A 26,132-nucleotide genomic window follows, 5' to 3' on the forward strand; every position below is an offset into this window, starting at 1 on the left:
ACACGAAAACCGTGAAAAGAGTGTAAAATTGGAGCTTTCAACAGATTTGGTCTTGAAAGACACTTTTATATTTTATCCACTCAATTTTTAGACTATAGACTGTTTTCATTCTCGCAATTTGTGTGAAAATTCTCGGAGAAACACTTAAATCTGATATTTCACTACTTTGGTTTGAGCCGCTTTAGACTGTTGGAGTCTTATACAACAAAAATCCAAGCAGACTGTGTACCTTTGGAGTTTTTACGCTTGTCAACTATTAGATACTAGCTTATGCTCGCGACTTCGTCCACACGGACTACACAAATTTCAACCCCCTATTTAGGGAACCCCCTTAGGGGTTAAATTTTCAAAAATCCTTTCTTAGCGTATGCCTACGTCATAATAGTTATCTGCATGCCAAGTTTCAGCCCGATCCATCCAGTAGTTTGAGCTGTACGTTGATAGATCAGTCAGTCAGTCAGTCAGTCACCTATTCCTTTTATATATTTAAAGATTAGTTATTTACTAGTATATTTACTTAATACCATGTCTATTTCTTTGGTTTCCATTTTCATGGCTCACCATTCTGACATATTTTGAGTTGCATGGTCTAGGATGGTTCCTATCTTTATTATTTTACACACATTTTCTTATTAACTAGGTTTTGCCCGAAATAATGTAAGCGGTAAAGTCGGCAAGATTAGTCTCAGTTAGGCGGATTTATGAATAAATAAACGCTACGCGGAGTTGCACAGGCCCTAATAGGATAATCTTGTCCGCCTCCAAAGTCGGCTTTACGTTATTGTTAGAGATTTTTCACTTTTGTAAGCGAGTCTTTGTTGGTAACTTTGAGCTCCCAGTAAACCTTTACGGCTGCTGATCGTTTAAAATTAGGAACGTTATTTGAGGGACTGTGTCATTATAATTCTCCATTCGAATTTCGACTCAACTACGGGAGAATTATCATACGAAGAAATATTTTGATTTGACATACCTACTTAGATTTATTGGGTTGATACTCCATAACTTCTAATAGGCAGGTACATTATATAAAAAAGTCCTGACTTACTTAGTGGCAGACACTTCAATGTCCAGTACATACCTACCTACCCTTGGATCTAGATCGCAAAAATTTTGCATAGAGGTCTATCATAGATAAGGAATAAGCCTGGGCTTTTCGAAATTCCTACGGGAGTGAAGCCGCATTACGGTCGCTAGTTTTTTATGGAATCAAATTTTCAATTACCATATTGTGTACCTTGTAAAAGAGTAACAGAGCTCGCGTCTTGTTTTTGTAACCCATTAACGAAAATTGGATTGGATTGGTTGACTTCAATCCCGCGTCGCGCCTTCATGGGAAATACAATAAGACTGCCTGCCAAAGTTGATTTTTTTACTCGGAATTTGGAGGTGTAAGTGATGCTACCCTTGAGTTTGTTTGCCTTTATGGGGTATTGGGTAAAGTAGGGCAACAGTAACGGAAAGTTAGGATATGGAAAGATAAAAAAGGGGAATGAAAGCTCATATCCATACTTATATTATCACAGTTTTACTAATATTATAAATTGGCGTCTTGTTTTTTTACCCATTTACGAAAATTTAATTGGATTGGTTGACTTTATTCCTGCGCTTCGCCTTCACGGGAAATATAACAACCGCCGTACTCAGAGTCGCTAATAGTTACTTAGGATTGAGTTAAAACGAGACAGATTTATGTGAGAGATATAGCTCTGTCTCGTATTAACTAAACTTAAGTAACGATTAAGCGACTCTGAGTACGGCTGTTAGACTGCCAAAGTTAATTTTTTTACTCGGAATTTGGAGGTGTAAGTGATGCTACCCTTGAGTTTATTTGCCTTTATGGGGTATTGGGTAAAGTAGGGCAACAGTAACGGAAAGTTAGGATATGGAAAGATAAAAAAGGGGAATGAAAGCTCATATCCATACTTATATTATCACAGTTTTACTAATATTATAAATTCGCGCCTTGTTTTTTTAACCCATTAACGAAAATTAAATTGGATTGGTTGACTTTATTCCCGCGCTTCGCCTTCACGGGAAATATAACAACCGCAGTACTCAGAGTCATAGTTACTTAAGATTGAGTTAAAACGAGACAGATTTATGTGAGAGATATAGCTCTGTCTCGTATTAACTAAACTTAAGTAACGATTAAGCGACTCTGAGTACGGCTGTTAGACTGCCAAAGTTAATTTTTTTACCCGGAATTTCGAGGTGTAAGTGACGCTAGCCTTGAGATTGTTTGCCTTTATGGGGTATTGGATAAATTAGGGCAAGAATAATGGAAAGACAAAAAGAGGAAATGTAAATCGATATCAGTATCCTTATTATAAATGCGAAAGAGTGTTTGTTTGTTGGTTTGTTGGTTTTTGGTTTGTCCTTCAATGTAGTGCAATGGATTGACGTGATTTTTTGCATGGGTATAGATAAAGACCTGGAGAGTGACATAGGCTACTTTTTATCCCGGAAAATCAAAGAGTTCCCACGGGATTTTGTAAAACCTAATGCCACGCGGATTCCCCAATTCCCCAGTTCGGCTTGGAGACAAATATCTTACAAGGAAAACAGAGGGAAGAATTTTATTAATTATCATTGCCCGTGACAACATTACTATTAATTAATTAATTAATTAACAGGCGTATTAATCCAATTGCTTTGTATAAGTCTCTACCTTACGACTTACCTTCAATACTTATCACACAAAATTCGATACGATTCGATACGACTTAAACACAAGCATGAGCCACTCGCCTTCGTGACTTACAAGAACTGTAACTAATTAACACTTTTTCGATAGCCGGAGTAGGTAGGTAGGTACTATCCTAGTTTCCAATTAACGCTGCACCTCACGCAGTGTGAACCGCGAAGGAAATATAAACAGAGGCACTACGCTTCTGTGATTTCATCCAACAAGTTCCCATATTACATCGGTTTCATACCTCATTGCCTAATGCAAGATCGCTTTGTGCATTAATTAGTATCCGTACACACGCCGACGCTGTGCTCGAGCACGCTAATGTAATCACTAATGCGTGTACATAAATGTCAATATTGCTTGTAATTTAATGAACGAGACGTGACCTCTGCGTTGTATAGTAGGTATAGGGTTGCCGCAAGATTGGTTAATTGAAATATGTGGTCGAAATTTCAAAATTAGCCATGACATTAGAGGCTACAATACATAGAAAAGAAGAAGAAGAAAGGGTCTAGATTCGATTCTCGGATGGGTTTGTTTGGGAAATTACATTCAATTTTAGGCATCGATGTCTTGTGAGAGACTTTGGATGCAGATAATACGTCAGCAAAGTCTTGGTATAGTGCATTCAATATAAGCTGGCGTGTTTCATGGCGTGGCGGGTGAATTCAAAAGTATCAACACTGGTTGATTTGCAACAAAATATATTTGGTTGAACCGGCTCCTTTAAAAATGAATGGGCTCTATGAGTGGTAAAAATCATCGTACCTCTCACCTTTCTCATACAATTATACTATACTCCTAAAAAAGCATATTATACAGTCGAAGACTATGTTAATGATAAAAAAGCTTGGATTTGACTCGCTCCAGCAATGCACGGGGCTGCAATGACTTGTATAGTATGGTATAATAACATTGTAAATTGTAAAATTAAAATTAAAAAGGACAACCGCCGACTTTCTTGCTGGTTCTTCTCGGTAGGAACGGCATTCCGGCATTTGAGTGGTAAATTAAAACTACCCGACGATTCGAAAGCGCTTGTAAAAAGTCTACTTGACTAAAAACATATTCTATTCTATTCTATTCTAAATGTTAGGTAAAAAGCAAACAGGTTACCCACGTACGCCGACAATTTCGGTCGAGCGTACTGCGTAACGTTAATCATAATTTCGCTAGAATCATAAGTTCTGGAGTAGCTAGCAACCCTAGCTGGCGAAGGGAGTGTCTATGCAAACATCGGGGCACAAATACTATTGTTGTCGTCATATCGCCGTATTTAATTAGTTTTGATGTGAGCGCCGCTATTAACGTTTGAACTGTGGCTTCGTGTTCATGATGATTATAATTCTGATGGGAATTATCATTTTGCTAAGTCAAAACACCTGATAATAATATATATACAACTAGATGAAGCCCGCGACTTCGTCCGCGTGGATTTAGGTTATTAAAAATCCTGTAGGAAATCTTCAATTTTCCGGGATAAAATGTAGCCTATGTCCTTCCCCGGAATGCAAGCTATCTCTGTACCAAATTTCGTCAAAATCGGTTGAACGGTTGAGCCGTGAAAAGCTAGCAGACAGACAGACAGACACACTTTCGCATTTATAATATGAGTATGTATTATCCTACTAATATTATAAATGTGAAAGAATGGATGTTTGGATGTTTGTTACTCAATCACACAAAAACGGCTGATCGGATTTGAATGAAATTTGAAACGGAGATAGATTATACTCTGTATTAACACATAGGCTACTTTTTATCCCGGAAAATCAAACAGTTCGCGCGGGATTTTGAAAAATGTAAATCACGCGGACGAAGTCGCGGGCATCAGCTAGTATACAATACATCTAAATATATAATTGGAAAAGGTGACTGACTGACTAACTGACTGAACTATCAACGCACAGCTCAAACTACTGGACGGATCGGGCTGAAATTTGGCATGCAGGTAGATATAATGACGCAGACATCCGCTAAGAAAGGATTTTTGAAAATTCAACCCCAAGGGGCGTAAAATGGGGGTCAAAATTTGCAAAGTCCACTGTTAGCTTATTGAGGTTAGTTTAATGAATTAGACAATATTTGACTCATCCGATGTCACGCGATCTGTAGCGCGGAAGCCATCTTGAATCGATTTGTATAAATACCAGTGTTTGAAGGTTTTTAAGCCAGTCTCGTTCCGACTCGAGACTCAACGACTATTAAATACTTAATGTGTTTAGGTCGATATTTTGATTAAGTGGTTACAATAGCAATTGTGCCCTAATCAAGTTAATATTGCAGTTAGGTTATTATAAAGATTAAATCTCTCAATAAGCCTCTACGCGTTGTGATCTATATCCACGTGCAAGCTTTTTATGAGGGAACATTTTAATAACTTATAAAATTAGTTAAATTTAACCTGCTTTTCTGACTTTTGCTTTTACCACGCAGACGAAGTCGCGGGCATGAGCTAGTTTATTCAATAAAACAAAAGCCATCAATTATCTTTAATTTTTAAATTGTCAGTTTAAATTCAAATACGAGTTGCGAATTTATTCAGTTATATTCAATGCAACATTTTATATTCAATTTAAAAGATGATGCTGCATGCAATCGGAAAGCAATTTTGTGGCCGGTCACATTTTATATCTACGTAAATTGGGTTTATTGTACGTGACGTACTTTGCGACTACGTACCTACACAAATGTACTAGTCTGTAGATATGATATAGTGCCACATTTATACGTTGGCCCGAAGCACTCGGCGGATAATTTACGCTCCGCACACCCGCACAGCTCCCGCACTAACCCGGTGCGGGCAGGTGCGGGTGACGTGCGGATGTGCGGGGCGTCCCCCCGTCTCATACCCCGATTGCCATCTCAACCTGTCACGTACAATCACGTGCTAAAAAGTGGCATTGCAACGCATGCAAATTGACGCAATACAACATGATAAAACACTGAAATGAATAAAACATTTAAAACGCAGCATCCATAAGCTCGGAAGATTAAAGTTTGATATTTAAATGTGAAGGTTTCAAAGTTCTGACTATACATTTTGAGTGTAGAGAAGTTCTTCGCAAAATATGTTAAGAGATACCGACTCGCGATAGTTTGCTACGAACGGGCCCGACAACTTTCTTGAACGTACAGTTTTATACACAAAGGAGACTCCACTGTGTTACGCAAGTACCGTATTGTTGACTTGATCTTTTGCAATATAACTATCGATTGTAGCCCGAGTAACTGACGAAATGGGTAATTTTGGTTTATAATATGATCAGTCTTAGATATTATAAAAAAAAACTTAACTGACTGATTGACATACAGGCTGTAACTAGAACGTTGGCAAAAACGAAGACAGGTGATAGTATGATAATTGCTGATAACTTGATAAGATACCACAAAAAACCGGCCAAGTGCGAGTCAGGCTTTACTGTGTGATGTAACCACAAATTCACGGTTTTCAGATTTTTCCCCCCGAACTGCTATAAGACTTATCTACCGACCAAATTTCATGATTCCAGGTCAACGTGAAGTACCCCGTAGGTTTCTTGACAGACCGACAGACAGACAGACAACAAAGTGATCCTATAAGGGTTCCGTTTTTACTTTTGAGGTAAGGACCCTAAAAAACGCGAAATAAATTTAAAAAACCTTTAATTTTGTAAAAGTTTACGATATTTTGCAAATAAAACATTATGACGAAATTTTACGAAATCCGTGATTTCGTAAAAATACGAATCGAATGAGTACGTATTTGTATGACGGTCACTTCGAAAAATCACGAATACGAACCGAATACGGATGAGTGCACAAAGGCCCTTAGAGATAATAATTATGGTGAGATAAGTAAAGTATCAATTCTTTATTTTACATAAATTTACATACGCGGGTCGGCCGCACCCACCCACAGGGTAGTGGCACAGATAAACGAGATGCTGGATCAACTCCCAGATGCCGACGTGTTTTATCAAAAAGATGCAGCTTTCATAAAAGCAATTTTTTTCTATTTAAATAGATTATAATATAGTTAAGTACAGTTTAAATAGATTATAATATAGTTAAGTACAGTTTTTCGTTACACAAAAGAGCTTCCAATATGTTACCTATGCACTGAAGTCTGGAGTACTGTTAACTTCATCTTCAATATGGAAATCGCTTGCAGCAATCTCTCCCCTGCGAAGTAGCAAAATATTTGTTATCGAAGTCTTTCTTTTGCATAACACTATCGCTTTTGGTCTCGGGTTTTTGCACTTATTTTTATAAAGTTTTCTCTACGATTTCAAAGTTCTTTCATATTTAAGAGTTCCGTAAGAGATCTATTGTATGAAAATATTTTGTTTGTATTGCTAAATTTTCTAGTTGTTACCTAAATCTACCTACTGGCATTTTTTTAATATTTTTTTTATATAAACTAGCTTATGCTCGCGACTTCGTCCGCGTGGACCACACGAATTCCAAATCCCTATTTCACCCCCTAAGGGATTGAATTTTCAAAATTTCTTTCTTAGCGGATGCCTACGTCATAATAGTTATCTGCATGCCAAATTTCAGCCCGTTCCGTCCGGTAGTTTGAGCTGTGCGTTAATAGATCAATCAGTCGCCATTTCCTTTTATATATTTAAGGTAAGTAAATATCATGACTACACTGGAAGGCATACCTGATTCTAACTTAACGTTTGGTAGGTATACATATAAAGAACTTACTTTCAATATATTCTAAGATGCAAGTGGGAAGTTTGAGCCAAACAGCATCGATGGCTTTGCTATTTTATGTACGTACACGGTTCTCGCGCTGAGGAAGATCTTACAGTGTGTTACTACTAGGTACATACACTGCAGCGTGCTTTTGACTCGATCTTTTATATGGAAATCGGTTGTAGCACTTTCTTCAAGCGAGGTGACAAAATATTTACGTTTTCATAAGTGTTACATTTTTGTCACACTTTCAACTTAGACACTTTTGAATTTTGTGTATAATTTTAGATTTTGACATTTTGATAAATTATTGTTTAATTATCTCCTTGTTTTTCAATTATATTTTAAAGCTTATTTTAACATTGTTTTTTTTAATATAAAATTGCCCGCTTGGAAAATAAATGTATTATACATTTATTTTCCAATAAATGAATATGACTTTGACTTTGCGCGCTAAAAACTAAACACAGAATATTTATGTTATCATCGGGTGTTTTATCTTAAAATATTATGACTTACTCAAATGAGTAAATAATGGTGATGAATAAACTACGGGTTCGGAAGGTTGTGTTTAAAAAATCTGTCAACAACTTCTCTGTAGTAGCTTGAAATGGAAAAGTTGGCGATGCATACTCGGAAAGCATAAAGACGTTGGTCCTGCTCCTGATTTCTTTCCAGTAGTGTCGGATTGCCGACCTATAACCGAGTAATGAAGAACGTACCTCCTTGTGAGGAGGTACGTTCTGAACTCTCGAGTACAGATCGTACCGAGTAGGTACGGTCTGTTCTGTTCTGTTCTGCACACGGTATCTGTGGATAGTTGAATTGGGTATTTTCCTACTTTTGAATTTGATAAATATTATTACTTTATTATAAACTAGGGTAAAAATAATGACGTACACTGAAAAACATATTAAAATCCAACAAAGATTTACAAAGTTACAGTCATTTAATTTTGGAGTGGGAGGGTCTTCTATCCCTTTCTCGCAAAACGAAAATTTGTATGAAACCGCACGAAGCTACTATGGCATTAGTAGGTGTGACGTCAAACTGCTGTCTAATCAGAAATATTTAAATGCTTATAACTTTTTTGTTATTTGATCGATTTAATTAGTTTATAATAAAGTAATAATAAATAAATAAATAAATAAATAAATAAATAAACGTTTATTTCAGACCATAATAGATCCATAGATTGTTAGTATGTTAGTTACAATTTTTCCTTAAATAGTAAGTTAGTATTGTTAGTTCATTAGTGGGTAGGTACAATTAATTTTATTTTACTGACCCAATAGCTATCGCCACACAGTGGTGTAGTATGGGACAGTCGAGCCTGGCAGCAATTACTTTTAGGATGCCGTTGTCGCTGGTACGTAATAAAACAATTGGAGTCAAATGCCCAATTCTTCTGCTCAGAGCTGCTAATAACGACAAATTTAGCACTATTACCCGGAAAAGTTCCTCGAAAAAATATGGTACCGTTTGAGCGCGTATTACAATGGCTTGCCTTAAATATGGGTGGTTTAGAGAACAAGCGGAAAGCGGAAAACTTACGCAATCTTCCAATAAAATTAAAAGCGGTTTTTGAAATGGGTTGGTAATATGAGACTTTGTAGTAGCTTTTGTGCTCTACGCCTTTAGCAAAAAAAAAAAAAATGAAATGCAATTAATAAAACCTCTCGCCCAATCAACAATGTAAGAAAAGTTTTTTTTTCCGTGTTCCGTACCTGAAGGGTGCCAATGGGACTCTATTTTGCCTCGGCTGTCCGTCCGTCTGTGCATCTGTCTGTCTGTCAGCAGGCTGTACCTTATGGACCGTAATAGGTAGAGAGTTGAAATCTTCACAGAGAGTGTATACATAGAGAGAGAGAGAGCAGCGCATGCTAGACTTGGGTTATTTTATAAAAGCTGAATGTTTCTCTGCGTATTGTCCCCAACACAGGAAGAAACGATCAGCGAATATGAAGTTTTGATTATGGTGGCTTTGGGAGATAACAGGTAATCAAGGCATAAAAAATCTTACGTCAAAGTAAAAAGTGAATTATTCAAATTAATTTTTTTTTCACACAATAAGAAAAAACGCTTACAATATTGGTTTCTTCATGCTCGTAAGCGCTTGGCGGCTTGTCTGAGCACTGCACATTCCTCTGTAGTTAATACTTAGTCTAATATTCTAGGTAACTGTAACTATTATGAACAAATGTAGGTAGGTAGTTTTTAACAATTAACACTAATGAAAGCCACAAAGCAAAATAAGAAGAAGAAGTTAATTAATTAAAAATGAATTATTTTTTACTACTAATTCTTTTTTACCATCGATGTATTTTTTACTGCTATTAATTTTTACTTTCTAGTCCGTTTTAAAAACCGTATTTTTCAAATAATTTTTTTTTATTGAAGTTACAAAAGGATAGATGTAAAAATACATGGAAAGTGAAAATGGAACATGGAAACACTTATCACTTGGGCCAAAACCTGAAGCAATGCTTCATTCTTCTCTTTTTAATAACCGATAATCGATAGAGTTTGTCGAATCTCTTTTTCAACAGTGGATATCGTTTATTAATATTGAGAGTCCCTACGGCTTTTATGTATTTCGGATACCTTTTCAAACTAACCTGTTCGTTGTTTGTATGACGGATCTGTAGCAAAGAGGGGTGGAAATTTATTATCTCGAGGACCGATGGGTTTTGGGGTACCAAATTGATTAAGGCGCTGGAGTGGCGACCCTGTGCTGGGCTAGAAACTAGTACACCCTCCACTATGTTGACAGACCTACACAACCAAGTCGCAGGGAATAGCTGGACACAAGCACTACAAAGCTCGACAAAATGCTGTATGTCCAGCAATCACAGCCAGAAATGGACGAGGGACATAACGAAGACGATTACGATAAGCCCATCATATATTTGCTTAGTTGTAGTACAGGTATTTAAAGTTTTTATTAGTTTTACTAAATGCCCACGACTTCGTACGCGTCGTTATTTTAAAATCCTTTAAGAACTCTTTGATTTTGTGGAATAAAAGTGACCTATGTCCATTTCCAAGTCTTTAACTATATCCTGCAAAAAATCACGTCGATCAGTTGTTGCTCCGCTATGGCGTGATTGAAGGACAAATCAACAAACAAACACACTTGCTCATTTGTAATAATATAGGTAGTGATTACAAGAGAAAATAATCGTCTGCGCACACTAAACGACCTCACCTATTAATATACAAACTTAAGGAATCTAAAAGATAGTAGCTTTTAGCCGCTTTTGAACATGAACCAAAATTCGAGGCTTTTGTTTCAAGTGGTCGCATTTATTCTCCCCTTGTCCGAGTCCTCTTTAATTATGGATAATTTATATTCAGATTAAAGCCAGCCAGGTGGGGGCGTGTTCAGGGCTCTATTATATACCGCACGTGACTTCAACATGCAGTTATTGCGATTTATGGCGGCTACAGCTGTGGAATAGTTTAGAGGCTTTCATGTTCAAGTGTTACTGTTATTTTTGGAACTATCAAAATTTTGAATTGCCGTTCCCGTTTACACGCACAACGCCATAAACGCAAAATACAAAAACTAAAGTTGTGGCTATAATGAAAGATCAACTACTCAACTAATTCCAACGCGATTCGATAACTCAGTGATTACCTAAATGAAAGTCATCAAACTCATTTGACATCGGTTGACTTACATTGCTGCTTCACTAAGCGATATAACCAATATTTCATAGCAATTCTTCAATGGATTAAAATAAATGTCAGATTAGCTTGGTGGCTTTCATTCAATGATGATCTCTGTAAGTTAACGAATGAATCACCCCGACCTTTCTATCTCGAAAAAACAAAAGAATCTCGCGGATTACAAAAACCTAAATCTATCTATAAGAAACACAAAATATTGCACGCATTGCGTCTTCGTTGCCGGCAATGTGAGCCGCCCTTTACAATTTTCCTCGCGTCGACTCATAGTTTTCAATTTATTATTACGGCCAAAGTAAAAGAAAATACTAGAATGAAAACTTTGGCGGCGAATATGGAGATCTTTGCACATAATATAAAAGCCTTAGTAGGCTGTCGCGCTGATAAAATGTTTTGAGCATTTCGCTCAAAAAACGCTTCAGTATTTTAGGTATAAGTATTAAGTATTCCTGAAAGTGACCACGTTTGGCTTATTCTGGGTTAGAAGTACCGTAGAATGTTTTAAAGTTTAATAAATACAGCCAAGTTACTACACAATTCAACTTGGAGGTTAAACATCTTATTTGTAGACAAGTAGCGGAGTCTCCGGTAACTTACTTTACTCTAGGTTAGATCATGGTTTACTTGAACAACTTGTAAAATTAAATGTGTAAAGATGTATGCCGAGTCGGTTTACGTTGAATTTTATTAAGTTTGTACAAAAGTACAGGGTTTATTATAAGAATTGCAGAACGATGCAATAGTTGTATGGGACCCAAAAGACATTAAAGGTATGATTCCGAACCACTGATCGGGCTGAAATTTGGCATGCAGATAGTTGTTATGACGTAGGCATCCGCTAAGGATTTTTGAAAATTCAACCCTTAAGGGGGTAAAATAGGGGTTTGAAATTTGTGTAGTCTACGCGGACGAAGTCGCGGGAATAAGCTAGTCCGTTATCTCGAAGTTGTAGAAGAAGTATATATGTTGAAGGGAAATTGTCGATATTATGATTGTGACTATACAATTTGGCGAAGATTGATTTCGGGAAATTGTACTTTAGAACTACGACGAAGTCTGGTTACCCCGACTCCACGCAGCTTTGTCTGTCCTACCCCTAGAGTGATTAAGGTAAAGCGCGAAGCCAGAAAGCTCGGGAAGGAGGCGAATGAAGCGAGCTTACGAGGCTAAGTGAAAGGTGGTGGCGAGCGAAGCGAGTTATGATTTTGAGTTATAAACGGCTTTTGAATTGTCTTACGAATTTCGTGGGTTATTATACAAGAAGTTGAGGCATTTTACTATTTGTCTTGGGCCTTTTATAATTTAGCGAGCTTTCGTGAACGTATTACGCTGGCATCGTTTGTCTGTCGGTGTGTCGGACATCGAATTTTAGCTTAGTATACTCTCCCAATACTCTCCTTAGCTTGTTTGTTAATATCAATAAAGCATGTTTGATTTGTTATATAAACAGAAACCAATTAGGCCGTGAATGTTGTACGATGTGATATTAAATCATTAGCATATTATGCAGAGGTATATTAGGCTAATTAGGCTAAATAAACTACCTATAATTACTTTAGGTATATCCTTTTTAATTACTTTTGCTAGCTTTTCCCGCGGCTTCATCTGTGTTGATTTAGGTTTTCTATCTCGTTGGAATTTGTCAAAATTCTTTCACAGTAGGGGTTTACGATATTCATAGAATCATATTTAGAAAGATATTTTTATTTTGGTACATATAAAATAATATTAGGATTATAGTGTTATACACAATCTTTTAGCTAAATTAAATTTGACAGGTCCAAACTTCTATCCTTTTCCGCAAGGAGCTTATGAAAGAGATAGACATACATACATTTAGAACTGTCAATAATTCAGTTTTTGTTTAGAGATAGTTTACAACAGAATTAGTCACATTGACTTTGTATTAAAATAATAAATCAATACTAATATTATAAATGCGAAAGTGCGTCTATCTGTGTCTGCTAGCTTTTCACGGCCCCACAATTTAACAGTTTTTGATGAAATTTGGTACAGAGTTAGCTACATCCCGGGGAAGGACATAGGGTACTTTATATCCCGGAAAATGAAAGAGTTCCCACATTATTATTAAAAACCTAAATCCACGCGGACGAAGTGGCGGGCATCAGCTAGTATGTTATAATTTAATACACGGTAATAGGTAATCCATATTATGATCGAAGCAAATTAGCTTCATTAGGTTTCTTCCAAGAACTGTGGCTCAATTCCCCATATTACTTTCAGGGTAATACAAGACATATTATCAAGTGTACTATAATATAAACTAGTATACGTAGTTTACTTAAACTCACTAATTAAATAGGTCTAGTAAAGTATTAAGTAAGATCAATTACCGGTAAAAAAAACAATCAAACAAGACAGAAAATAATTGTTTAAAGAAATTTTTTTTAGCAAACAAAAAGAGAAGTAATGTTACGTTTTATATAACCGATTTTCAAAAATGGAGCAGGTTCGTCTTTTTCTATGTATGTAGGCACAAAATTTTCCAAGATCAAACGAGAAGCCTACATTGGCTCTCCAGCAACACTCCCCGAAGTCCTCACCGACCTGAGAGGCCTGCTTGGGTTTTTGTTTTTAATATCAAATAAATTTCAAGTTCGTTTCGGTCATCTTGTGTATATATAAAAATGAACTGAGCGCAAATCTTGAGAACAACTGAACCAATTTCGCTAATTATTTTTTTATAATATTCCTTAAAATACGAGGATGGTTCTTACGGAGAGAAAATTTTAAAAATTAGAATCGACTGTTAGGCGGAAGGAAGTTCGCCATGTCAGCTAGTTTATTATGAAAAATGAAAGGCATTAAACAACCGAAACGCGTACCAAAAAGGGAAACACGAACAAGCAGCATAAACAAGAAGGGGCAATTAACCTCTTAAATTTCTTGTCGCTGTTCCGAGATAGACCGCAGCCGTATCTCCGCGCTAATGTATGCAGGCAGTGTGTCGCCGGCAGTCGGGAGTTATGTCATAATTATCGCGATTTATACAATTATGAACCACGGGTGTTTTTCAGAATCTTGCTTTGTTCTAACCAGGTTTGAATACAAATAATACTAATCAGGTTTCCTTTCTAGTTGACCGCAGTTTGTTCCGGCGCTTCTTTTGCTTGAAGCGCGTTGGGCTTATGCTCAGGTGGAAGAAGCGCCGGAATAACCAGCTCTTAGTTTTAAGATGTGATGTGTGGTGTAGCACAGTTTGCTAAATAAACGTCTTTTCTTTCTTTCTTTCAGTTGTGATTCTACTCATAACAAACCTAAGAAAGCGCATGTACAAAACATGCGTACCGAATCGCTTGGAGAAGGGCGGTAAATTCTTCCAAGCGATAGATATGGAGAATCTGTCGTCCAATATAAAAACAGTCTTTGTTTGAATCAGGAAGCGCAGCTTTGTTTCTGATGCGCATCAGATGGTGTGTTTGAGCTTTATTGGTCGTACATGAGGTTCTTGGTTGTACGGATGGGATTGATCCCGTAGCGCAGCCACCAGGCGAAACGTGGGAAACCTTATGGTTGTAGTCTTTTGACATAACATCTGTGTTTCCACTGGCGCGGTAGTATTCATGAGGATTTCTTCATAAAAAAATTGTGACGTATGGCCTAGTTTGACAGCACATATCAAAATGATCAACCGGTCGGTGTCAGGTAAGCAGGCCCTGATCCTTAAGATCAGGTCTGCTAATAATCGTAAGACTTAAGAGTCGAAATCTCGTTCTCTTAGTTGAGTGGTATGCGGAAGGATCTAGGAGCTTACCGCATTATTATCCCAAGAAAGGGATTTGGAATTTTATTTTCTAAATTTCTGGTCTGGTCTGCTGGGAGGCTTCGGCCGTGCCTAGTTACTACCCTACCGACAAAGCCAAGCGATTTAGCGTTCCAGTACGATGCCATGAAGAAACCAAAGGGGCATGGGTTTAATAAAACTGCCATACCCCTTTCAGGTTAGACCGCTTCCATCTTAGATTGCATCATCACTTACCACCAGGTGAGATTGCAGTCAAGGGCTAACTTGTATTTGAATAGAAATAAAAAAAAACTCCTACCATTATGTAATTCATGAAAAAGGGGCACGATCCTCAGCGACGACGTATAGAGAGAAGAGAGAGAACTACAATAAATATTGATGATTGGTTGCAACAAAAAGACAAAACCTCCTAATACCGTAATATGTGCAGCTCATTTGTAGAGGAATTGTCTAAGTATTTCCTCGAATCGCTCCCGCAATTTAGAGGTGCGTCGTTATCGGGCGGTCGTCGACCGAGATTGGTTCTAATGCTTATTTATTGAAAGGAGCCGGTCTTCACGGCCAGTGGAGTTACTATCGGGATCAGGGTGTCACCGAGAACTGTTTTATGTGGTTAATAGTCGTTCCGCTTTCTGGCTCGCCACTTGAATTGTACTTTGTAAGGGTTGGGTTTTTTGTAGAGTGTAACTTAATATTTTTATATTATGTTACACTTATTCTTTGGCTAGTGTTGTGTTAACTAATATTGTTAGAGAACTCCTCTCCCTCTTAGAAGATAGTAAGCAGTAGACGACCGCAGGCTGAAATGATGATGGTTATGGCTCTTTTAAATCCACTTACCTTCAAACACAGTGAGGGTAGCGACTGCGGTGACCGCGTCCCCCACACCGTTCTCAGCGACGCACTCGTAGGTGGCGTCGTCTCGCTGAGCCCTCACCGGCTCAATGCGCAGTACGGCACCGTTGGCGTTTGGCCCGGCTGCAGACTCCATGCCCGACACTTGGTAGCGGGACTGCATGCCTGTTGGACAAGAGAGATTGGTTACCACTATACAAATGTTAAATATATGAGACTAGCTTATGCTCGCGACTTCGTCCGCGTGGCTTAAACAAATTTCAAACCCCTATTTCACGCCCTTAGGGGTTGAATTTTCAAAAATCCTTTTTTAACGGATGCCTACGTCATAAGCTATCTGCATGCCAAATTTCAGCCCGATCCATCCAATAGTTTGAGCTGTGCGTTGATAGATCAGTCAGTAAGTCAGTCGATCTGTCAGTCAGTCAGTCAGTCACCTTTTCCTTTTATATTTAGATAAGATACAGCCCGCTGACAGACAGATGGACAGTAGAAGTTTAGTAGGTAATAGCGTCTCGTTGGCAGCCTTCAAAACTCATGAGAAACGCCTCATGAATTTTGTGAAGTAATTATTATGCAGCGTATATAATATCGTAGAAAAGAAAATATCACTCCAAGGAATATTAATCTTAGCATAATCTACCGCCGGGTTATCAATTAATGAAACCCATTACCCCGAGTGGTAATATTTATTGCCCCGTAGAGGTCATACACGATAAGCCGTAGATAAATTACCAGAAACGCAATAAATATTATGGTAACACGAAGATACGAGTATCACTTCTTTTATTTAAGACTATCTTATGCCGCGACTTCATCCGCGTGGACTACACAAATTTCGAACCCCTATTTTACCCCCTTAGGTGTTGAATTTTCAAAAATCCTTTCTTAACGGATGTCTACATCATAATAGCTATCTGCAAAGATAAAAGAAAAGAAAAAAGAATTAAAAGCCTTCAATGTATGAACAAACTAGCTGATGGCCGCGACTCGGTCAGCGTGGAATTAGATTTATAAAAATCCCGTGGCAACTCCTTGATTTTCCGGGATAAAAAGAGCAGCATATGTCACTCTCCAGGTTTTTATCTATATCCATGCAAAAAATCAAGTCAATCCGGTGCACCGTTGCGACGTGATTGAAGGACAAACCAACAAACAAACACACTTTCACATTTCTAATATGGGTACCTAGTAATTATTCACAAAATTAAGCATTCAATTAAATACTTGGACATTTTAACATTATTTATCAAAAATAGAATTATCTGAATAATCCTGAATAGCAACTCTAATAAAAAAAAATCATTCTGTTATTTTAATAATTATAAAATAACATTAAACCTCATTCAGATGTACCTATTCAATAAATAAAGTCAATTTATTCATTTAACCACATTCCCAGTACTATAGATGGTAGATGCATCCGACTATTCGTAAGCACTTGTAAAAGTTTATACGAATAAAAAAGATTTTCATTTTCATTTTCATTTTCATATAATATATTATGTATCTAAATGTACGTTAGTTTAATTCATAACAGCACTTTTTACTTCCACCAACGAATAAAGGCAACAATAATTTATTTAACCAACATAACCGGGATTTATTCATTCAGACAATATAAAATATGTTAATTTTTAAGCTTAATAATGCACACATACCTATCTAATGTTCTATCTTATTCCAACGAGAAATCTTGTATTTTAATCATTTAACTAGCTCAAGCCCGCGACTTCGTGTGAGTTAAAGAAATTTCAAAAAACCCCCCTAGTGGTTGAATTTTCAAAAATCCTTTCTTCGTGTATAATTTTTTTTTTTTTTTTTTTTTTTTTTTTTTCCTACCATAAAGCACCATTATAAAATGGCAGCTTTATTACTACTACCATCTAGCCTATGGGCTAATAAGTAATATTATTCTAGCTTAAACTTCTACTTATGATTAATTTTTAAATCTAATTTACAGTCCAATAACTGTCCTTAGTTTATTCTAACACGTACTTACAGTTCACTATGTTCTTGTGACCTAGAAAAATAAAGTAGCACAAGCACTATTACACAAACGCTGCACTTATGTACTTTTTAACACTAATTCGAACGGCTTGGTTCTTTTGAGCCTCCTTTTGATATCCATGTTATCTAGAAGCTTCACAGCCTCCAAATTAACATGATGGCGAAGTCGATGTTGGTGAGCTTCTGCGTACTTTTGGATGATTTTGTTTACGAACTCTATCTTAAGGTCCCTGTGGAGATCGTGATTTCTTACATACCAGGGTGCATTTGTTATTTCCCTGAGTACTTTGTTCTGGAATCTCTGTATTACTTGAACATTGGTCGGTTTAGTACACCCCCAGAGTTGTATACCATACGTCCATACAGGCATCAGAACTTGCTTGTATAGCATAAGTTTATTATGTAATGAGAGCGTGGAATGCCTTCCAAGCAGCCAATACATTTTTTTGTAGCGTAATTCTAACTCCTCACGTTTCTTTTTAACATGAGCTTTCCACCGAAGCTTTGCGTCAAGCGTCATACCCAAGTACTTCGCTGTATTTACGTAGGGAATAAGTTGCCGATTTAGATAAATTGGGTGATATTTTGGTAACTTATTGGTAAAATCTATATGCATAGATTTCGACTCGTTTAGCTTAATTCGCCACTTTATAGTCCAATCGTTGACTTTATTTATGGCAGCTTGAACTTTTTCTACTGCTTCTTCGTGACTTTCTCCAGTTGCTATTATGGCAGTATCATCAGCGAATGTTGCAATAGTGTTATTTTCTAGTGCTGGAATATCACAGGTGTATAATAAGTACAGGACCGGACCTAAGACACTTCCTTGTGGCACCCCAGCTTTAATTTCCTTGAGTTCAGAATACGCATCTTCTTGACGAACTCTAAACCATCTATTTGAGATGTATGATTCAAGAATATCTGCAAATGACTTTGGTAGTATATTTCTGAGTTTATAGATAAGCCCTTCGTGCCACACTTTATCGAAAGCTTGCGCTACGTCTAAAAAGACTGTAGAACACACTTTCTTATTTTCTAATGATTTCTCTATTATGTCAGTAATTCTGTGGACTTGATCTATCGTTGAGTGTTTTTCACGGAATCCAAATTGGTGATCTGGTATTAATTTTCTCTCCTCTAGTATAGGTTTTATTCTTTTGAGTAACAGTTTTTCAAATAATTTTGAAATAACTGGTAATAAAGAGATTGGTCTGTATGATGTTGTTTCATGGGGTGGTTTCCCCGGTTTAGCGATCATAATAACTTCAGCAACTTTCCATAACTCAGGTACATGTCTTAGTCTAAATGATGCATTTATGAGATTGGTAAGTTTCACTAAAGCTTTCCGAGGTAGGTTTTTTAAAATTTCTCCGGTAATGAGATCATATCCTGGAGATTTTTTTTTGCTTAAATTGAACTTTATTTCTTCAGATACTTCCTTTGGTGTCACAAGTCTGATATTTTGCAGGTCATCTTGTCTTTCTTCATTCTCACTGAAATCAATTGTATGGCCCTCATTTGGTTGGAATATATCTTCCAGATGCTGAGCGAATCTATTAGCTTTTTGAATGTTATTGATAGCCCATTTTCCATTTGATTCTTTAATAGGTGGTATATGTGTGATAGGTCTTTTTAGATTACCTGTTACTTTCCAAAGAGAATAGTCAGTTTCTCGGTCATTGGTCAAGCTTCGTAGGTAATCATTTAACTTAGTGTCATTATGACTTTTGATTGCTTTCTTGATTGTTTTCGCGAGTTTGTTTAGTATTCTTTTGTCTTGTGGCGATCTCGAGGCATGCCATTTTTTTCTCTGCTTTCTCTTTGTTCTAATGAGCTGTATAATTTCCTTAGGATAGGTGGTACCCTTACTCCTTTTTTTTATCGATGGCGTATTATTCCAGGCTGATTTTTGTATGTCTGTTATAAATTTAGCTACTTCCATATTGAGCTGGTCTTCGTGTATAATAAATAGCTAACTGCGTGACAAATTTTAGCCCAGCCCGTCCAGTAGTTTGATCATTCAGTCAGTCAGTTAGTCAGGCAATCAGGTTTTCCTACTACTAATATAGATAAAACTACAGCACTTTTCTTTTAATTACGAAAAGCTACTTATACTTACTTTTTGTTTACTTACAACATTTATTTTTGAATTTTCATGGCGGAATTTTTTAATATTTATTGTTATAGCAGCAACAAAAATACACTATGAAAACTTAAACTCTCTACTAGCTTTTACGGTTCACGAGATACCGCCCGCAGACGGACCGACAGATGGACAGCGAAGGCTTAGTACCTAATAGTATCCCGTTGGCACGCTTTTGGTACGAAAAAAAAGGATAAACTGACTGACATCAACTTACGTATAGCTCAAACCGTTGGCTCTAGATTCTATCTATAACAGAGTGCAGTTCCATTAAGAAAGGATTAACGGAGCTTTAAAACATATAAAATCTAGTTCCACACGGACGAAGTCGCGGAAAAAAACTGTTTTTTTAATTTATTATTCAGATACAAGTTAGCATTTGACCGCAATCTCGCCTGATGGTAAGTGATGATGCAGCCTAAGATGGAAGCGGGCTAACCTGGAAGAGGTTATAGCAGTTTTTATTAAACCCACACCCCTTTGGTTTCTACACGGCAACGCACCGGAACACTAAATCGCTTGGCGGCACGGCTTTGCCGGTAGGGTGGTAACTAGCCACGGCCGAAGCCTCCCACCAGACCAGGCTAGAAAAGAAATTATATAATTCCAAACGCCTGCCGGGAATCGAACCCGGGACCTCCCAAGACAACAGCGCTTACCACTGCGCCAGGGAGGTCGTAACATACACAAAGGGAGTATAAATCCCAAGGAACAATATATATGTATGTACCTATATAATATTATGAGTGGTATACAACGTTGGGTAAACAAAATTATCGGAAACCAATATTAAACATTATAATCATGTTTGTCGAATTGAGAAAATTTGGAAGGTATCCGACGGGTCCTGTTACCTCACAGTTTGCGTATTTCATTCCACAAATAAACCCTATATGAAACGCAAATTGGTTCCAATAATCGCGTGTGAAGTGATTGAATAATAAAACGTAAATAGCTCTATGAGCGAACGGAAAAGAATTTACTCAAACTAAACTTAAACATTACCCATATTATTTACCCTTGGCGATAAAAGTAAGCGGTAGTAAAAATAAGTATTTAAGTAAGTACTTATTTATTCTAGAACTTAAAAATTTGTGCGTGAAAAAACCACACAGCTAATTTAAAAAAAATTAAAGTTGGACAAAGAAAATAGACCGACAAGAAAGCGAGTTAATAAAAACCTGTTCCGTAAAAATGTTGACCTGACCTTGACTAAGGTACCTAACACAACTATAAGAAGGAAAAACTAGTTATAATAACCTCAGATACGTAATAACAGAGTTTTTCCACCGCAACTTTTGTTTGATTAACATAAAAAGAAGTCAGAGTTATGACAAGGAGGGATCCAATAAATCTCGCAAAGTTAACGCCAAAGTGTGTTAGAAAAACTTGTAGGAAAGCTGGAACTAGATGAATGAAGAGTGGGTATATGAGATATACAACTGAATTATTAATCAGTACCCTTATTATAAGTGCGAAAGTATGTTTGTTTGTCCGTCAATTACGTCGCAACGGTGCGACGGTTTGACGTGATTTTTTGCATGGGTATAGATAAAGACCTGAGGGCCTAACATGCGCCCCGCGAGAAAATTTTGTCTACGCATTATCTCGTGTTTCTTCATACAAATAAGACGAGTAAATGCGTAGACAAAATTTTCTCGTGGTGCGCATGTTAGCCTAACTGGAGAGTGACATAAGCTACTTTTTATCATATTTTATTGCTTATAACTTCAACCAAAGTCAGTGCTGACATGAACTCTGCTCATGCATTTTTAGGTTACACCAGATGCTACTGATATGACTTCCATTTTGTCACGTCGTTGTCATATTATATTATGTAATAAAATTTGTTCCTTTTATTTCAGTTTGGTCAAAAAAGTAGTACTGCGTATATGCCCGAAAACTACAGACATCCTAACGAGTACACGGTTCTCCCTTTATTCAATTACGACTCGCATACTTCGTGTCTTGTCGTGAACTATTTTTTGTAAAAGAACTTATTCTCTCACCAAATAATTAATTCATAGATTTTCCACTCGGTCCGCCCCGAATAAATCTTCGTTCCCGTTCGTATTAGTACACGAATGTATCCCTGTCACATGCTCCGCTGAGTCAGGGGCACGTTTGATAGATAGCAGGGCAAAACGAACGTCATTGCTAATACTAACTCGAGTAAATGTATGAAAACTGTTTTCACTCTCAAAAGTGAATTTTTATAGTTATGAGCGTGATTCATGATACTACTAGTGCCATCTAGCCGAAAATAAAATTTGATAAAGCAGACAAAACGTGAAGAGACGGGACCATTCGTTTTACTTTTGAGCTGATTCTAGTGTTAACGAGCGACATGGTTCTCCCTTTATTCAATTACGACTCACATACTTCATGTCGTGTACTAGCTCCTAAAAATAGCCTATTCTCTCACCAAATAATTAATTCATAGATTTTCCACTCGGTCCGCCCCGAATAAATCTTCGTTCCCGTTCGTATTAGTATCCAAATGTTTCCCTGTCACATGCTCCGCTGAGTCAGGGGCACGTTTGATAGATAGCAGCCGACGACAGGACGACAAATCGAGAATAAAGTTTGATAAAGCAGATAAAACACGGAGTAGGGATGCGACAGTTTGTTTTTATTTTCGGAATAGAGCTGATAGTGTGTTAGTAAAGAAAATAGAGATGCTGCTTGATTTTGTAAGTCTGTGATTCTTTCTTGATTTTCTTTTTGTAATAAAAATAAAATCCTGCCGTTCTATTTTAAAGTATTTTAGAATGCTCGTAATGATTGATACGCTCCGTGGTTTCGTGTTAGAAACCAGTTAGGGGTAAAACTCTTTGGAGGTGCTTCTTAGGATGGACGCATAGGAAACAGAGTAAAATAGAGTCGAGTCGAGGCTCAGTTTATTGAACTATGGTTGTCAAGTACATGAAGTTATAGGTTATGAAGTTTAGTAAGTTTCTGAAAAGAAATACACCATCATCATCATCATTGTGAACCACACAATACACATAGGTACGACAGGACTTCCACACGCTAGTCTTGCGCCACTCCCTGCGACTCGTTTGATGTCGTCTCTTCACCTAGTAAGGGGGTTTCTAATGCTGTGCTTTCCGGCGCCTAAAACACATTATGCCAAAGTAAATAAAGCTCAATTTGACTTGTTATCAAGAAAGATGCCGCGTCTTGGTTCTACTGGTGTGCGTTGTGCTTAACGCTGACTGTTTTGTAAATAAATAGTCGACATGCAGTTTGATAGTTTTTGCAATTACATAGATATACCGGAATACCTAAATAATAAGCTTCAGCCCAAGCCAATCAGAATATGCAAAAATGCTTTCTCGCGCCTTTTTTGTCAACAATGTGTTTTAAATACTGCGATAGTTGATAAAATGTCCCACATCTGATCGATTGCGGGAAAACTGCTTCAATCATTATTACAATCGCAATCGTTGTGATTAGCTGAATTTATGGTATTCTTGTAGAAACAATACATTGTAGCCAATAGTAAGTGAACATCAACCAATCAGAGATGATTGCGATCGTGACATTGTAGCTGTCATTCTACCGCAATCAAGCCCCTGATTCTATTTGGGCTGTTGGCATGCCAGTGCGAAATCCATATCCATACTAATATTATAAATGCAAAAGTGTGTCTGTCTGTCTGTCCGTCTGTCTGTCTGCTAGCCTTTCACGGCCTATCCGTTCAACCGATTTCGACGTAATTTGGTACAGATACAACTTGCATCTCGGGCAAGGACATAGGCTACTTTTTATCCCGGAAAATCAAAGAGTTCCCATGGGATTTTTAAAAACCTAAATCCACGCGTACGAAGTTGCGGGCATCAGCTAGTAGGTACTCAATAATCAGTGACACATAAAAATCATGATCTCAGAAGTAAACGATTTGTATCTATTCGTTCCGGCATGCGAAACAACAAACACATCGTTTTGTCCCCTTCCTTCCCCTCCCCCCCCCCTCCCCCCCCCCCTCCCCCCCCCTCCCCCCCCTACGGGCAAAGGCGCGGGATGACAAACGCGCTACATAAAAAACACAGACCATTGAATCTGGGAATACTGTGCGTGATTGAAATGTAAAAATGGCGTTTTAGACCGTCGATGTAAAATACACGTAAGATTCAGATTTTCTAAGAATCGTAACAACCTACAATTTTTGAATGATTTGTGCACAAGTAAGTAACTTGACTATGATATTTTATTTTAGTATACTTACATTGCTTCCTCCAGTTATATGAAAAACATTTACTTTAATTTGACCAACTTCTCCTGTCCCGATTTTTTCTTTCGCTAAAATGAAATGATCCTTACACGAAACTGAGTCGGTCGGCATTAAAAAAAATTTAGTCAATTCCATTGATTTTTATGGACAACTCATGCTTGACCAAAAAATCTATGCCAAAATTGTTTTCACAAAAAAAGACCTAAAGACAAACTGTATTTCCTATTGTTTTGGATGTGGATGTGTTAAAAAAACCGGCTATGGATAATTCCTTTTGAGGTACGGAACCCTAAAAACACACTGTATTAAGTTTAATATCTTGGGTTATGCATATCAATGATTTAGGCCCATAAATATGTGAAGCGGGTAATGATATCTATGAGCCCAGTGTCACAGAATAGATCATAGTAGGTAGTGAGCTGGGAAACCACTAGGTACTAAACTTATTTTTGTCAAGCAGTTTTGATACGGGAACCATAATATTATAGAAATCTTATGTTATCTTAGGTTATGCATATCAATGTTTTAAGCCCATAAATATGTGAGGCCGGTAATGACGTCTATAAGCCCGGAGCAATGAGCTGGAAAAACGTATCGCAGCGGCTACGCACGCGAAAACCCCTCCCATAAAACCATTCATGCCCCCTCTAAATAGTTTCATCGCCCGCCGTGAAATATGTTACGTTATCAATCATATCCGGAGTGCGGCGAACGTGAAAGAATCGCACCTCCATGACTGAACTACGGAAGGAGGAACTAGTGACGTAAGTGCGGAGCTAGCTGATTCGATTTTTCATCGCTCGATGCACAATTTTATCACTTTTGCTGGCAGCTGTAGTCCACGCATGAAATCTGCAGATCTGTCAGCGACGCATACCTACGTATTCACTCTTCTTCTTCTCAATCGTTCACTCTTGACAGAGTGGTCGTGGCTATGAATTCTTCACTGCTGCTCGTGCGATCTCCCTCCAGCGACTTCTATTGGTGGCATTATGTGCACACACGGAGACAGGTGTGCTTGTTGCAGGGCGGATTAAGTCCGTCCACCTAGTTGGGGAACGCCCACGCGGACGTGTGCCCTCCACTCGACCTTCGACCACGAGGTGTTCGATGGTACCACTCTTCCTTGTAATGTGCCCAAAGAACTTGAGGATTCGCAATTGTACAAGTGACGAAAGCCTCTGATTTATTTTTAGTTCTTTGAGGATGGAGACGTTTGTACGATGTGCGGTCCATTTTATTCTTAAGAGGCGTCTCCAGCACCACATTTCCAGAGCGTCAATCTTCCGCCGGTCGGTTTGTCTTCATTCATGTGTATTGAAATATGAGACGTATGAACATTTGTACATATTGTATGAGTGTTCAAGTACAATTGGCTGGATTTAATACAAAATTGCGTCTACACGAACAGACACTTAGTTTGAGATTTATAGATTCACTCAACATGAATTAGACAGCAGCAAAATATAATTAGGTGCATGGTATTAAAAATTTTGTTCTGCGGTTCTGCCCAGACTGGGTCTACTATAAGCTCAATTTTATAGCTAGCTGCTAGGCTGGGTGCATGCCCCTACTAAGTAATTTCATCGCCCGCCGAGAAATATGTTACGTTATCAATCATATCCGGAGTGCGGCGTCCGGAATGTGAAAGAATCCGACCTCCATGACTAAACTACGGAAGGAAGAACTATAGTGACGTAAGTGCTGAGCTAAAAAATGAGCTACCTGATTCGATTTTTCATTGCTCGATGAACAATTTCATCGTTAAAACTTATGTAAATTAAAACTACCCGACTATTCGAAAGCGCTTGTAAAAAGTCTACTTGAATAAAAACATATACTATTCTATTCTATTCTATGGGACGAAATTACGAATTTATCTTGAGAAAAAATGAACGAAATACTTACTAGAAACTCGTTTGCCGTTCTTTCTCCACTGTATGTTTGGTATGGGGTCGCCTCTTGCCGCACAGTAGAAGGCGGCGATTCCGTTCGCACGGACTTGCAGGTTGCGCGGCCGTATCGTGATCTCGGGCGGATCTGCACACAG

At 37.7% G+C, this 26,132-nt stretch overlaps 1 protein-coding gene across 9 annotated transcripts in view; it reads right to left on the reverse strand.

Annotated features, from left to right (window-relative positions):
• Lar (tyrosine-protein phosphatase Lar) overlaps nucleotides 1-26,132 on the reverse strand; it is a 566,012-nt gene that overhangs the window by 103,059 nt on the left and 436,821 nt on the right. For all 9 annotated transcript variants that reach the window (XM_034975410.2, XM_069503060.1, XM_034975408.2 and 6 more), the window contains 2 exons: nucleotides 25,991-26,122; nucleotides 15,678-15,857 (listed from right to left, as the gene is read on the reverse strand). In XM_034975410.2, the coding sequence (XP_034831301.2) occupies nucleotides 15,678-15,857; nucleotides 25,991-26,122 (312 nt within the window). The remainder of the gene's footprint in view (nucleotides 1-15,677; nucleotides 15,858-25,990; nucleotides 26,123-26,132) is intronic.

Source organism: Maniola hyperantus, chromosome 14 (genome assembly GCF_902806685.2).
Source record: "Maniola hyperantus chromosome 14, iAphHyp1.2, whole genome shotgun sequence".
Classification (NCBI taxonomy): Eukaryota; Metazoa; Arthropoda; class Insecta; order Lepidoptera; family Nymphalidae; genus Maniola; species Maniola hyperantus.